This window comes from Haliotis rubra, unplaced genomic scaffold, assembly GCF_003918875.1.
Source record: "Haliotis rubra isolate DU_JTF1 unplaced genomic scaffold, ASM391887v1 Scf66, whole genome shotgun sequence".
In the NCBI taxonomy this organism is placed as follows: Eukaryota; Metazoa; Mollusca; class Gastropoda; order Lepetellida; family Haliotidae; genus Haliotis; species Haliotis rubra.
The window spans coordinates 147,505-164,961 of record NW_025767368.1 but is presented as its reverse complement, the minus strand read 5'-3'; the positions used below and the strand labels follow the sequence as shown (position 1 = coordinate 164,961).

Here is a 17,457-nt window from a genome sequence, read left to right as displayed (position 1 = left end):
AAATGTCAATATGCCTTTACTGGAAAACGACTTAGACCTGCATTACTTCGGGCTTCCCTCCCACATTGACTTGATCTTACTTAAATACTCTAAAGCGGCGTTAAACTCAAGTCACTTACACCTGTGGCATATGATTGCTTTTTATCGTCATAGGCAGCGCCTTTACAAACTACTCATGGACATTGTAGTATTGCACTGTGAACTTTTGTACCCAACACTTCTGGCTAGTTCTCAAAGTAAGAGAGTGAGTTTAGTCTTACGTCTGACGTGATTCGTGCACACCGCCTTGGCGCTAAACGTCAACAAGCAACTAAACCACGTCCCATCATTGTGAAACTCGCCCTATCAGATGATAAGGTCCGAGCTCTGAAATCGAGACCAGTCCTCAAGGAGAATGGACTTGGAATTTCCAGCGACCTGACGACACGACAGAGAAAACAGTTACCAGCCCTTAAGGAAACCGGTAAATTCGGATACTTTAAAGACGGCAAACTCATAACGGTAGATCGTGAAAATTCCAGTGAGTCCACACGTAGTCAGATTCAAACACGTCAACGCAAGCGGCAACCAGCGACCGACTCCTCACGCAACAGAAGCAAGACGCCTTCTCGTTTGGCACGCCCATAGGGCAGCGGCCAAGGCCCGGTTATTATCTCACAAGGACCTATCGACGATGACACCGCAAGTACTAACTCCGACAGTGATCTCGTGACTGACAATACCACTCTCTCTCTTTTGTGTTGGAACGTTAACGGTTTGAGGGACAAAATAAACGACTGTGAATTTTTAGTACATCTTCGGAAATTCAAAATAATATGCCTTGTTGAGACGTTTGTTATCGACATGTCAAATATGAATTGGTTGGACGGTTATGACGTTTTCTATAGCCCAGCAGTAAAGCTATCTGGTTGTGGTAGACTTTCTGGTGGTGTATGTGTTTGTATCCACCATTCTATAAGCAAAGTGTGCACCTTACTATCCCCAGTAGTCGACAATTTGATCTTCTTGAAACTGCCTAAAAAGTTATTTTCAGTTGTTAAAGATATCAACTTACTATGCACTTATATCCCACCCCTTGGTTCCCCGTACTATTCTAACAGAGATTATAAATGTAACATTGAACAAATCGAACAGTTTCTTATAGAAACCCTTCCAGAAATCAGTGATTCATTCACAATACTCTGTGGAGATATGAATGCTCGCACAGGCGAGCGAAATAACCATTACGTTAGTTTTGATGATGACATCGGAAATGAGCATCTAAAATATAGTGAAGAAGGGGATACCCCACTCGATGACCGCAAATCGCATGATCAAGTTGTAAATAGTTTGGGTCGTATTTTATTAGATATGTGTTATGCACTTCAATTGTTTATTGTCAATGGCAGAGCTTTTGGAGATAGGCTTGGAGAATATACTTTTTGTAATCATCAGGGCTCGAGCGTGAACGATTATATCATCTGTTCACAGTTTTTTTTCCAGTATATTGAGATGTTTAACATTGGAGATCGCATTGACTCAGGCCATTTCCCACTGGAGTTGACTTGTAAGTTTCCACATGTACACAATGAAAATGAACTGACCGATGGTTGTTATGATAAAGAAAAGATTGTTTGGAATGATTCGCTATGTAAATACTTTGTCGATAATTTATCTGATAAAATGTTGTCCTGTTGTCAACATTTACATACAATGCTTGATATTGACATTGATGGTGCTATTGATGAATTTGTACATATGATTTTAATCTCGTCCGAGTGTATGAAGAAAAAGGTTAATGTTAAACATGCTAACAGTAATAGAACGCCCCAACTGAATGCGGAATGCAAATCAGCGAGGCGTGATGCCCGTAAGGCCCTCAGAGCATTTCGGTGTAAACGCACAGTTTCGAATAGAACGCAATATTGCAAAATGAGAAATAAGTTTAAAACTTGCTGTAGGAGATTTAAATCTAAATTTTGCAAACAAAGGCAAAACAGACTCAACAGTTCGATCAAATGTCCTTCTAAATTCTGGAGAGAAATACGCTTCTTACAAAGACGACAGCACCATCAAAATTCTATTCCCAAAACTGAATGGCTAATGCATTTTAAGAAAATATTCTCAAACGAGTCTGTATTTGATATCGATCAAGATAACGATGTTTTAAATGACATGGTTAGTTCACCATCAGAATGTTACATGGATGTGGATAAATTTATTCTAGAATCACCAATATCAGAAAATGAAATATCCAATGCTATATCACATTTAAAAAACGGGAAAACGGCGGGTCCTGATCATATCATCATAGAAATGATAAAATGTTCAGAATTCGTAATCATGCCATTTCTGATAAAATGTTTCAATAGACTATTTGATAATGGTATGTTTCCAACTAGCTGGTCTTCTTCAATTATTGTTCCTCTTCATAAGAAGGGGTCCTGACAACTATAGAGGCATCTCACTTATGAGTATTCTGGGCAAAATATTCACAACTTTATTAAATAATAGAATAACAAATTGGGCAAATATGCGGGACTTAATCCCAGAAACTCAGGCCGGTTTTCGAAAAAACTATTCTACTTCAGATCACATCTTTACATTACATGCAATAATTCAAAAACGTCTTTCACGCCGAAAACACAAATTGTATGTAGCGTTCGTCGATTTTAAAAAGCTTTCGATTCTGTTGATCGTTCCAAATTATGGTATTGTCTGCTAAAGACCGGATTACGAGGGAAAATGTATTCTGTTTTAAAGTCTATGTATTCTAATATAAAATCATGTGTGCGATGTGGTGATGATTTTACAGATTATTTTGATTGTCCAGTCGGATTAAGACAAGGATGTATTTTAAGCCCAATGTTATTTTCATTTTTCATTAATGAATTGTATTACGATATTGCTAAAAATGGAAAACATGGTATTCAGATGTTCCCAGATATGATTGAAATACTAATGTTACTTTTTGCTGATGATGATATTTTAGTTTCAGACACTATTGTAGGACTACAAAATCAACTTAATATCTTGGGACGTTACACAAAAGAATGGAAGTTATCGGTTAATTACAACAAAACAAATATTGTCATTTTCAGAAGGGGTGGTTCGTTATCCGTAAATGAAACGTGGGTACTAAATGGGATACACCTTAAGATTAATAGTCATTATAAATATCTTGGTCTTCAGTTTACCCATACAATGAACTTTTCTAAAAGCATAGAAGATTTAGTATCAAGAGCAAAGAAAGCCCTATTCAACGTTATGTCTGTTTCATATAAAATTGGAATTACCTCACCTAATATATTTTTAAAACTCTTTGATTCGCAGATACAACCAATAATGTGATATGGATCTGATATTTGGGGTTATCAAAGATACGATTGTTTAGAAAAACTTCACCTTTTAGCATGCAAAGGATATTTATCCGTTGGATTATCTACACCAAACTGTATGATTTACGGCGAATGTGGAAGACACCCAATATATATCAATTCTCAGATTAGATGCTTGAAATATTGGATAAAACTTATTGGTATGCATGAAAATAGAATTCCAAAGCTGGCTTATAATATGCTTTTACATTTAGACAATATCGGTAAAATTACATGGGCATCCCATGTAAGAAACATTTTGTTCTCTCATGGTTTTGGTTTTATTTCGATGAACCAAACTATTGGGAATTTCAGTCTCTTTTTATATAATTTTAAACACCAAGCCATTGATATGTTCTATCAGAATTGGCATTCTACCCTTCACGACAGCTCAAGGTATGACTGCTACAGGACATTTAAAAGTTTACTCCAGCCTGAAAAATACCTGTCTGTTTTATATTCTAAAGATTTAAGAAATATTTTTACCAAATTTAGACTTGGTTTGTTAGATTTAATGATAAATGAAGGCAGGAAAATGTCCATAGATAAGAACAGGAGAATTTGTCCGCTATGTAAATCCGCAGTTGAGAATGAAATCCACTTTATGCTAGTCTGTCCATCCTACTCCATTCTCAGAAGCAAATATATTCCACACCCGTTTTTGTCAAAATCTCCTGCTCTAGCTTTCTCATCCTTAATGTCTTCTCAAAATGATAATGTTATTCTTAATCTGTCATTATTTATCAAACATAGTATGAGACTAAGAAATGTACTGTTAAACAGTTTAAAACGCAAGAACGAAATTTCACAATAGCTTGTCATCTTGTTCTCTCCACTATTATATATTGTATACTGTATATTATTTGCAAATGTATATTTGTATGTGGGCCGGAGGCCTTAAATACAATAAACTCTTTTGACTTTGACTTTGACTTACGCCTCACACAGCAACATTCCAGTTATATGGCGTAAGGTCTGACCATCCGATCCCGCTAGTCGCCACTTACGACAAGCATGTAGTTCTCTACGAGCGACTTCAGAGCTAGTATGATATAAATGTATGTCGACTGTACCTTATCATACTTCTCAGCTACGCAGTCGAACCTCTTGACAATGGCATCATTATCCAGGCCCTTTTCTACCAGGAATTGAAAATCTTTTTCTGCCTCTACCTTTTCCTCTTCTGTAAATGTTCCCTCCATCACGGATAACTCCGCTTGGCAATGTATTCAGATCTACAAAGAACACCAGGATGTACGCTACGTTATTATCGCGCAAATGGATCCGATGAACTGTATAATACACATGCTAATGCCTATTTAGTGATGAAAATAAACACCAACACAATTATCACTTAACTGGTTTTCAATTGCTTGCAAAGCTTCGTATTCTCTTTAAAAAATGATGCTATTATCGTGTCATTGTAGCCGTAGGATGTGGTGTGTGTGTGTGTGTGAGTGTGTTGGGGGTGGCGGGGGGGATGGGGAAACTGATGCTTGGCGATGTTCTTCTCCAAGGCAAAGACGGACCCTCCCCCTTTTATTGTTTATGGTTGAATGTTGCATGTTCTTAATTAGGATCGGTTTAGAAATATCATCTGAGAGAAGTAGGCATTGTTCAAATTGGGGAGAGCGCTACAAGGAGAGCGGTAGTAGATTGATTTACCATAGAGAAATGGTTAAGCGTGACACAGTCATCATGAGGGACAGAAAAGATTAATCCTACGTTAAATACAATTCAGCACATCTGGAAAGGGATGCGTCATCGATCAGGGATGCCCGGTATTTGTCCCATCACCACGCACATGAGTTCAAGATCAGATACAATTGTTAACGAATGAAAACAATATGTTGGAACAGGTGATCAAGACCAGGTCAGTCTCGATCCATTTAAAAAGATACTGTTAACACGGGTAGAGTTGTCCATGCTTTTCAATCGAAGGATTCGAATCGCCGTCACTTATAACATATGTTACATTTGACCACTTTCTCAATGGCATTGTGTAATCACGCCGTCACTTAGTTCCCCACTGTGTCACACGCATACCCTGTCTTGTGTTGAAGGTGTAGCATCAGAGATGGATTGAGGCAACGTGAACCTATGTGAGTATAGAACCGGGTATTGCGTTAATCATTATATGAATGTGTGCCAGTGCATAAATGTGATGTAGATAGATAGGGTCCTGGTCGTCCGACCCCTCACTCCTTGACCCTCGATGGACCAGGTAGATGGTGTCCGAGCTTTCATCCCCAGGGACAACATGGAATGGTAATATGAAGGAGGTAACTGTTGTAGGGTCTACTGACGCCCGAACATAGTTTCGACAGTACCAACCCACACTCGATCCACTGATAGAGCGACCACCAGTACTGCATCCCATCGAAACCAAAGGTGAAGCTCCAGCTTATGATCCGCATTTTGACGTGTTCCCGCCAGTGAAACTGATACAAACCAAGACAACACCTGAAACACGTCTACCGTTTCTTTCTAACAAACCAAGCTGCACTGACAAGTCCTGGTGGGACGAAAGGTGTGTCTAATTGTATTCGGATTACACTGACCTAAGCTAAGGCCTACCCCTGTCCCTACCCCTGTCCCTACCTCAAACCCTGAACCCTGCATCCTAACCCTAACTCTAACCTCAACGGTTAACCATAAACCCTAAGCCCCACCCTAAACCTTATGGATCGTAAAGGGTTGTTTGCCTCCAAACACATTCCACTGGAGACCACTGGGGCGTGAGACAGGCACTGATATAGCGATATAGCGAGACAGCGGTATCGCTATAGCGCGAAAATTGCAACGCTCCAAAGACTATTCATTCTGTTTGTCAAAAAACGATTTTTCTCAAGTTGTGAAGCAACACATTATTGTGCATACCTATTTCACCACAATCCGTTTGGCACAGAGTATTGACCGCACCCACCTCACAGCAATCTCTATGTGTGCATAATAAATATCATAATAAGTTCATTTTAACTTGATTCAGGTAATTAATACGGTTATTTAAACATATTTGCCTTTGGGACAAAAATGCAAATGGGGCAAAAAAATGTCTTTTCCTCAAAGCTTATTGTTTCCGTTATCCAAAACACAACGGTTTAGAGTACAGACAGAATAGGAGGGGACATTAGTAATACCAACCGTAAGACTCATTGGATCTGGCTGAACATGAATTACAATCCTAATCCCGTCAGATCCTAATATATAATTCAATTAATTTGAAACGTTACCGAAAGTGAGGCTGACGCGCAAGATCCGCATACATTTTAATGTTTGTTCCACACACACGCGCCTGTTAATACAGATATGACCACTCTGTCGATTAAGCATCTGTCCACATATGAACTTGTTGATGGTTCTGTCAACGGCAGCGTTATAAAACGTTAAAACACGGTACTTGTTATTACCATGCCCCGTGCTTGAGTTTGAGAGGGATAATGAAAGAGACAATATAGGCTTTGAGTATACGCTGTGGACTGTCCATGTTAAACTGTTTGTTGTTTACATAGTTTACCTTTGTTGTTGTCACTGGGTAGCAGACAGCACTAACAAATAACATACTCAAGCAGAAAAATATAAGTTTTTATTCAAAATTGCCCACTGACACCAACATCAATATGCAACGCTAGCCGCAATCATCTTACTGACAAGGCCGAATACGTGTTAATATACAACACGTGCTGTATGTCTATTGCAAACTAGGTTCTGAAAGTCTACAATACTATTAATGTAGCTCAAAACACATGACAAGGTATGGTTAGAGCAATTGGGTATATGTTTAATTTGACAACTGAGGTAAATCTTTACAAACAATAATAAAGTTCACGGGTGTGTTAATATCAATTAGAAATGAAGTTTGTTCATTTCAACGAGATCATGATTCAGACTCACAAATGACACTGAATACTTTGGTAAGTCGAAATGTGTCACAAAAAGCTGATTTTAGAGAGGTTTTGAGGAACTACAAAAATTACACTATTGTATATTACCATTGCCCATTCCTGCCAGTTAAACGTTATCTGTGGGTGAGGAATTTGATGTAAAACCAATCGTTTCAGGGAGACTTGGGTTTAACCAGTACAATGTTTGAAATGTTGTTGGGTTGAAGTCCAAATTCACACGTCACTTGTCATTACCCTGCCTGAACTAAACACCATTTAACAGACGCAGGTCACTCGTGAAAGAATTGAGTGTTGGTGTTGGTCTACAAAACTTTATAAACGTGCAAATGACCAGTAAACCCGTGGGCGGTGTTGGGCTTAATTTGCTTGTCCTCTAGTTTCCACAGTCCTCTGTCCTCCAGACTGGTGAGGTTCGCACGGAGGACATCCCTTTAGAAGATGTAATCGTAATGAATCATCAGGATATGGCCTCCTAGACGACAGAAAAGAGTAGTATACATTGTTCCCTTTCACAACAGAGGTCAGTATACACATGTATTCCCTTCACAACAGTGGTCATTATGTACATGTATTCCCTTCTACATCAGAGATAAGTAGTACATGTATTCCCTTCACAACAGAGGTCAGCTTTTATATGTATTCCCCTCACAACAGATGTCAGTATTTACATGTATTCCCTTCACAACAGATGTTACTAAATACATTTATTCCGCTCACAACAGATGTTAGCTAAATACATTTATTCCGCTCACAACAGAGGTCAGCATATACATGTATTCCCTTCACAACAGATGTTAGTAATACATGTATTCCCTTCACAACAGAGGTAAGTAAAACATGTATTCCCTTCACAACAGAGCATGTTCCCTTCACAACAGAGACAACATACATGTATTCCCTTCACAACAGATGTTAGTAATACATGTATTCCCTTCACAACAGATGTTAGTAAATACATTTATTCCCTTCACAACAGAGGTCAGTAATACATGTATTCCCTTCACAACAGAGGTCAGTATGTACATGTATTCCCTTCACAACAGAGGCCAGTATGTACATGCATTTCCTTCACAACAGTGGTCAATATGTACATGTATTCCCTTCACAACAGATGGTAGTAACTACATTTATTCCTTCACAACAGAGGTCAGTAATACATGTATTCCCTTCACAACAGAGGCCAGTATCTACATGTATTCCCTTCACAACAGAGGTAAGTATGTACATGTATTCCCTTCACAACAGAGGTCAGTATGGCATAACGGTTTCACTTGCTGCAATCCACACTACTGTGATCTGTGGCAACAGGTTACGATCTTGTTTCGAAACACCCTAACACCATTTGTCAAGCACGACGTGTTTCTATCTGTTCATCGTGACATAAGGTCCTGATGGATTTCCCACACATTGTGTTCCGAGATGTTTTAATCTTTCTACGTTGGATGACTTTGGACATCTTCAAAACGTGAGTAACATACATTGTTCACGGCAGAGGAGAGTATACACATGTATTCCCTTCACAACAGAGGTCAGTATGTGCATGCATTCCCTTCACAACAGAGGTCAGTATATACATGTATTCCCTTCACAACAGAGGTTTGTATATACATGTATTCCCTTCACAACGGAGGTCAGTAATACATGTATTCCCTTCTCAAGAGAGGTTTGTATATACATGTATTCCCTTCACAACAGAGGTCAGTAATACATGTATTTCCTTCACAACAGAGGTCAGTATATGCATGTATTCCCTTCACAACAGAGGTCAGTAAAAACATGTATTCCCTTCGCAACAGAGGTTTGTATATACATGTATTCCCTTCACAACAGAGGTCAGTATCTACATGTATTCCCTTCACAACAGTGGTAAGTAAATACGTGTATTCCCTTCGCAACAGTTGTCAATAGATTTGTATATACATGTATTCCCTTCACAACAGAGGTCAGTATATACATGTATTCCCTTCACAACAGTGGTAAGTAAATACATGTATTCCCTTCACAACAGTTGTCAATATATATATATTGTAGATGTATTCCCTTCTAGGCTTCTACAGCAGAGGTAAGTATACACATGTATTCCCTTCACAACAGTGGTAAGTAAATACATGTATTCCCTTCACAACAGTTGTCAATATACATAATTTGTAGATGTATTCCCTTCTAGGCTTCTACAGCAGAGGTAAGTATACACATGTATTCCCTTCACAACAGTGGTATGTAAATACATGTATTCCCTTCGCAACAGTTGTCAATATACATATTTTGTAGATGTATTCCCTTCTAGTCTTCTACAGCACAGGTCAGTATACACATGTATTCCCTTCACAACAGTGTTATGTAAATACATGTATTCCCTTCACAACAGAGGTCAGTATGTACATGTATTCCCTTCACAACAGAGGTCAATATATATATTTTGTAGATGTATTTCCTTCTAGGCTTCTACAGCAGAGGTCAGTATAAACATGTATTCCCTTTACAACAGAGGTCAGTAATACATGTATTCCCTTCGCAACAGATGTTAGTAAATACATTTATTCCCTTCACAACAGAGGTCAGCATGTACATGTATTCCCTTCACAACAGAGGTCAGTAATACATGTATTCCCTTCACAACAGATGTTAGTAAATACATTTATTCCCTTCACAACAGAGGTCAGTAATACATGTATTCCCTTCACAACAGAGGTCAGTGTGTACATGTATTCCCTTCACAACAGAGGTCAGTATGTACATGTATTCCCTTCACAACAGAGGTAAATATATATATTTTGTAGATGTATTTCCTTCTAGGCTTCTACAGCAGAGGTCAGTATAAACATGTATTCCCTTCACAACAGAGGTCAATATGCACATGTATTCCCTTCACAAAAGAGGTCAGTATATGCATGTATTCCCTTCATAACAGATATCAGTAAATACATGTATTCCCTTCACAACAGAGGTCAGTATGTACATGTATTCCCTTCACAGTAGATATCAGTAAATACATGTATTCCCCTCACAACAGATATCAGTAATACATGTATTCCCTTCACAACAGAGGTCAGTATGTACATGTATTCCCTTCACAACAGAGGTCAGTATGTACATGTATTCCCTTCACAGCAGATATTAGTAAATACATGTGTTCCTTTCACAACAGAGGTCAGAAATACATGTATTCCCTTCAGAACAGAGGTCAGTATATGCACGTATTCCCTTCACAAAGGAGGTCAGTATATGCCTGTATTCCCTTCTCAACAGAGGTCAGTATGTGCATGTATTCCTTTCACAACAGATATCAGTAAATACATGTATTCCCTTCTCAACAGAGGTCAGTAATACATGTATTCCCTTCACAACAGAGGTCAGTATGTACATGTATTCCCTTCACAACAGATATCAGTATATGCATGTATTCCCTTTACAACAGAGGTCAGTAATACATTTACTCCCTTCACAACTGAGGTCAGTTAATAGATGTATTCTCTTCACTACGGCGGTCAGTAAAAGCACGTATTCCCTTAGATAAGTAATACATGCATTCCCTTCAAAACAGAGGTCAGTATGTATTCCCTTCTTCATCAGAGGTCAGTAATTCATGCATTCCCTTCACAACATAGGTCAGTATGTAAATGTATTCCCTTCCACAGCAGATGTCACAATTTACCTCACAAGAGACCAAGCCCGTCCCTGCAGCCACATCCAAGATGGAGACAGATTTTCGGTTGTGGGTATATAGAGCAGCTAGACGCCATCCACTTCTGCAAGCTGTAACCATATGTAGATTGCATCTGAAAACATAAATGTGCCAACCAATATGTAATTTGTTTACGTTATCAATTATACATACAAACTTTGGAATATGCAAAATCAAATTGAATAATGTTGTATATTATATATGACGAGGGATGTATATAATTCTCCGTATCTTAAAAAAATCTATTTTTAAGAACACACATTCTCATTGAATGGATGATCAGTATATATACGTGCTCTGTTTTATTACAAAACGCCTCTTTGGTCCTCACGTTCTATGTGACTTTAATGTGCAGCAATATATCCCCTAGGCAAGCCAGTGACCATTGGTTGTAGGGTCCAATCCTGATTTCACGATTATGTTCCTAAGTTCATCAGCACCATACCCGTGGGTTTCACAAGAGTGATACAGGTCTGAAATCTGCTTTATTTCTGAATTTCATCCCACATTACGATGACGCGCCGTGATATAACTGTTATAACTGTTATAACTGTACTCCTATTCAAAACAGCGTTAACCTAAACATAAACACTACAAACTGTCTAATATTATCTTTGCCCTTACTCCTGGGTCCAACAAAGTGGTACACGTCTAGGACCTGCATTGCTTCGGGCGTCCCTCCCGTGTTTACCTGACTGTACTTAAATACTCTTAAAGCGGCGCTAAACGCAACTCATTTACTCCTGTGTCATATCTATTCTTTCTTTGGTCATAGGCAGCACCTTTACAAACTACTCATGGACAATGTAGCATTGCAGTGTGAACTTGTACCAAACACTCTCGGCTTTCATGACTTGTTCTCTACGTGTGAGTTTAGCTTTACGCCTCACTCAGCAACATTCCAGCTATATGGCCGCCTCTTACGACAAGCATGTACTTGTCTACGAGCTACACAGAGCTAGAATAGTATAAATGTATGTCAACTGTACCTTATCATACTTCTCAGCTACGCAGTCGAACCTCTTGACAATGGCATCATTATCCAGACCCTTTTCTACCGGGAATTGAAAACATCTTTCCGCCTCTTCCTTTTCCACTTCTGTAAATGTTGTTCTCTCCATCTCCGATAACTCCGCCTGGCAATGTATTCAGGTCTAAAAAGAACACCAGTATGTACGCTACGTTATTCATGCGCGCAATTGGATCCGATGAACTGTATAACATAAATGTTAAAGTATAATTGGTGAATGATAATCTACACCAACACAAATGTCACGTAACTGATTTTCAGCTTTGTATCCTTCATACAATGTAATGCTATAATAATCGTGTCATTATTGAGGTCATTATTGCCAAGTGCGTGCTAGTGTGTGTCAGGAGAAACTGATGCTTGACTCTTTTCTATGACTCCAAGTCAAATCCCTGGATTTTTTTGTTTATAAGTTTTGTCACGTCGCATTCACAATTATTCCTCCAGGACAAAACCTACATCACGGAGATCTGTGCTTACTATAGGGCGTGTAAGTGAATCCGGCGCATCGCGAGATTTAGTGACTTCCGGTGACAAAGATTTCCGCAATATGGCGCTCTCCATTAAACAGTACAACTAGAAATTATTGAGAATTTAAGATTGTAAATTATTTTATCTTTTGCACTCATTACTCACGTGTTAAATGTGAATATTAGCAGAGCATAACTCCAGATTCAAAGACAGGTGAACAGTTAGTATTTTGTCAAGTCACCATTGGCAGCAATGCAGGCTTCAATGCGGCGGGGCATACTACTGATCAAAGAAGTTATAAAGTCGTGGTCCATGCTGTCCCAATATCGGACCACCTCTTCTTTCATTTCAGCAATATTAGTCAGGTTTTCTTATTGACACTTTCCTTCATAAGTCCCCAAACATTTTCTATTGGATTTAGGTCAGGGCTATAGCTTGGCCAATCTAATAATGTCATATTTTGGGTCCGAAACCAGTCCTGTGAATGTTTTGAACGATGTTTTGGGTCGTTGTCCTGCTGGAAAATCCAAACATTTCCATAGAACACGTGAGCAGATGGAAGTAAATGTCCCTCGAGAATATCTGTGTACCGCTCACTGTTCATATTCCCTTCAAATACACAGAGGGGCGTTGCCCCTAACACAGCTATGCCACCCCACACGTTAAATTTCGGACTGTACTTTGGGCGCTGCTACAAAGTTTTTCAGTTTGTTTGGTCCAGAATTTCAGTGTATTAGGAAATAGCCACACACAACTTTCATCTGAGAAAATCACGTTGTCCCAGTTAAACTTTCTATGCTGTAAGCACCAGTTCAACCTTCGCTTTTGTTCAGGTTTCATGATCGGTGATGGAATTCCTCGACTTTTCTGCCAACCCATAGCATGCAGCTCAGTTCTAATTGTCTCCTTACAGACAGCCACAGTTCCTCTATCAATCATATCCAGCCTTAGGTTTTCTAAACTCCTTCGTTTGTTTTTAGAAACTAGAATACCAAGTCGCCTCCTGTCACCGACAGTCAATTTTCTGGGCCTACCTGTGCCTCCCTGGTGCTCAATGCCATATCCATTTGCAATATTTATCAAAACACGATAAACAGTGGACAAAAAGGGATGCCTGTTGTACTTGAAATCACTTTAGCTGTTCTGATGTCCTTGTTATAATACTCTAAAATCAACTTCCTCTTCTCTAAATCATCCATACTGAGGATCACTGAAAATGTCGTCTGCTAGCAGGTAAACAAAGGGGGATAACTCTTCACAAACTTATGAAAAAGGATTAACGGAGTTGTCTCTCTTGAATGAAACCAAGCAATTGATAGCTGGTCAAGGTTGTTTATACTAGAAATCCAATTAAACATATTCCTAAAATTCTCAATAATTTCTGGTCATGCTACATACTGGGTTAATTACACCTCAGACTGGCCAAAATTGGTTCGTAAGTTCGAGCTTTCTGTAAGTTGCGACCGGGTACTTAAGTTTTATATGACCTAGAGCCTGGACACATAGAAGGCCAGGTTCAAGCGCCAATGACCCGTGAAGGTCCGGGTTAGAATTAATCTTCAGTAACCCATGCTTGTCGGAACAGGGGGCTAACGGGATCGGGTGGTCAGGCTCGCCGGCTTGGTTGACACATGTCATCGGTTCCCAATTGCGCAGGTCGATGCTCATGCTGTTGATCACGGGATTGTCTGGTCCAGACTCGATTATTTACAGACCGCCGCCATATAGCTGGAATATTGCTGAGTGCGGCGTAAAACTAAACTCATTCACTCAAGTGTCAATGAAGGACAAATCCTACCGAGTGCAGGTCGGAGTTTTACATTTTTGGCGCGAAATACGAACATTTTGTGAATGAAATGTGTTGTAAAAGTGTTTTTGCAAACCAAGAAGGCATAACTCTCCGTGTGTCTGTCTGTAGGGACCAATATTTTCGTAAGTACAATAGCCAACTAAGAATCGTTTACTTACAGATTGAACTAAATGACCTCTATGGGACGGACGTGACCAGGCGTGATTGTCCAGTGGGTAATTTCTATTGCCTCCATGGCGCCTCTGTTCTGTTTGGGTGAGTGATTGAAGTTGTATGTGTTCATTTGTCAAGAATATTTCTTCTAAATGCTGGAGTATTTTCATAATTTGTGCTGTAAAAATACCAGTTATATTACTTGTGAAGCCTATATATCAAGTTGACAGTGACAGAACCATTATTAAACTAAGGTGTATACTTATATTAACTAAAGCATTTATATGTCAATTACAATTTAGTTGTCATAATGACATAACAACACAAATTCAATTTAGATTATTTCTGAGAGTTGTTATTTTGACTTTTACTTTGTAAATACAAGCAAGGAAGACAGATGTAAAGTGCAGCTGGCTGAAGAAACCAAAGTCTAAGATGGAGGACGACACTGCAACTATGGAGGACCTGTTTCCTCCAAAAAATGATACGGGTAACTAAAACCAACATATTTCCAAATGGAAACCATTACAGCTATGTCCAAATCTTGCAAGTTTATCCAATAGACTAGTATGGTGTTTAGTTACCTCAGTGATAAGTCATGTCCTGTTTGTAAATGAAATATAGTATCTGTTATAATCATGTTTATCTAAATAGAGCACTAAATAGAGCACTAAATAGAGAAGTTACTCAAGAAGATCAAGACCAATTATGTAGTGAACTGGTCAACTGGAAAAGCTTGGCAGATTAACTGGTTATTAGTTATTAATCTGTTGTGTTATATATTATTGTTTGATGTTTCTCCTTTTATTCTGATTTTATCATATTTATGATTTTGAATGAATTTTACCTGTTCTGTATTTTTATTTTTATTATCATTTTCATTTTAGAATTGAAAAAGATTTCTTAATAGTTGTTGTTTTTTCCTTCAAAGACCACAGTTATGGAATGTGAGAACTGAGTTTTGTTTTGATAATTGAAAGGGCGTTCATTTGCAATTATTAATTTGGGATAACATTGACATTTACAATATTTACCAGAGTAGAAAACGAACGTCCAAAAAATCACATCTTTGCATTTTCAACAGAGCCGAAGAAAGGGGTTGATACATTGTATGCGGGATCTATCCATTGTGTGTGTGAGAAAGAAATCGAATGAAAACCATAAAGCTATAACAGGACAACAATTTTGTTGACACTGCATTACTTCATCAAACTTTGATTACATTTTGAGACATCGTCATATTTTGTTAGGCATATGTAAATTGATTTTATTCATTTCAATTATATATTGAATCATTGAAGAATAATTTCGGCATGCATTACATTTGAAGTAGAAAACATGAAAAAATTGTATTTACCAAGTTGATGCAATTCCACAATGTCTGCTTAAAGAAATCCATGACAGCAAAGTATAAGGGAAGTGTCTATTTTCTGCCAGAGACATAAGCCACCGTTCGGCGGATGGAATTGGTCAAAAGCATTTTGCCACACCACCTAGAAGTGAAGTGTCTATTTAACAAGAAGTTCAATGTTTGTTTGGTACTGTTAAATAACAAAAAACACCTCAGTATTATTACCAGTTGATATAAAGTATGCATAATTTCATGCAAAAAAAATAAAGTAAATAACATCGAAGTTATTTAAAAGGCATGTAACTTATTGAAATGATTTTTGCTTTGCAGTCAGGACTGATGGGAGAATTAATTTGTCAAATGACCATCAATACTACCATCAGATCCAAAGCCAACTGTACATCATGGGGAAGACATGCTGTGACCTCCTCATTTGGACACCCCGTGGACTTCTCATACACAGAATATTACGGGATCCAGAATGGGCTTCTAAAATTTCAAAGCTGATTGATATTTTACAAGTATTTTCCAACCATATTGCCTTAGTGTGGGTAGCTAGCCAACAGAAGACCAAGTGACTGCAGAGGATATGAAGAAGGATCAAGGCTATCCCGAAATAAGGTATCAGCACCCCAAGGATCGGCTCTAGATCACCACAACATAAACAGTAACACGAAGCTGATAACTCAACTTGTTTCCATCATGTTATAAACATCTTGTAGTAATATAAAGCTTTTGTGTCGTTTGTAATTGAAGTATGCGTAAAGAGTGTAATGCAAATATAATCATTTATTATCAAAATATATCAGCCTTTATTACACTTCAAACACACCAGAACCTTGTATATACATAGTGGCCTATTATTGTTTTATCGTGCACTAGTAACAAGCAATCATATTTGTTTACATATCAAATAGCTGTGTTGATTATTGTTGGATGTTCTGGCTTATAATTGACTAATCTATTTAGATGTTCACTTACTTTATGCCTCTGAAACAACTCTTAATGTTTTGTCTTTTGAACTTTGTGACATGATTAAATAATCTCCCTTGATCACAATAATTCATAAATTTCTTTTAATTTCAGCATGGCCACATGGATATATTGTGAATGTTGACAACAACGCAGGCATTTTAAAAAAGTTCTTTTAGTGTGCATTTGATGATTTGTTGTAAACTTCCCGTAAGTTTGTCTCAGTATCAACTTCAACAATGCCCTGATTTATTATTCTGACACATTTTTGTTTCGGGTTAACCGCCTATGGGCTGCTTTCAAGGAACACGAGCTGCTCATATCATTCTCAACGAAACTGCACAATTCAGAGAGGACAGTGCAGAAAAACAAAATCACGTCAGTCCAAGAATTTTTATTTTTTCCAAAACTACAACATGTGTATGAACAGTTTATACCTTTTCAATACTCAGTGAACAGTATTAAACTTGCAGCACTAGTTTGAAGTAAGGTACCTGTAAACGCCCAAGTAACTTACGTTCATGGGTAACTAGTAGTATCAACATAAACCGCGAGAAAATGAACTCTTTTGTTCTTGTTTTGATTCAAACAACGAATAAGAGAACAATTAATTCATCTGAAAATCAAAATGAATGTGTACTTAGTAAAGCGTATTTCACACTGTTGACGCCACATGATACCTATTCAAAATCCAGAATTGACGGTACCACGCATACCACATTTA

At 38.2% G+C, this 17,457-nt stretch overlaps 1 protein-coding gene across 4 annotated transcripts in view; it reads right to left on the bottom strand.

The window, feature by feature from the left end:
- Nucleotides 1-17,457, bottom strand: part of LOC124257355 (methyltransferase-like protein 27) — a 37,577-nt gene that overhangs the window by 5,541 nt on the left and 14,579 nt on the right. For 2 of the 4 annotated variants that reach the window (XM_046691396.1, XM_046691400.1), the window contains exon 2: nt 4,430-4,591. In XM_046691396.1, coding sequence (XP_046547352.1) covers nt 4,430-4,558 — 129 coding nt within the window. In that variant the 5' untranslated portion in view covers nt 4,559-4,591. Of the gene's footprint in view, nt 1-4,429; nt 4,592-10,916; nt 11,041-11,935; nt 12,101-17,457 lie in introns of all 4 variants that reach the window. The other 2 variants (XM_046691398.1, XM_046691397.1) reach the window with 2 other exon arrangements.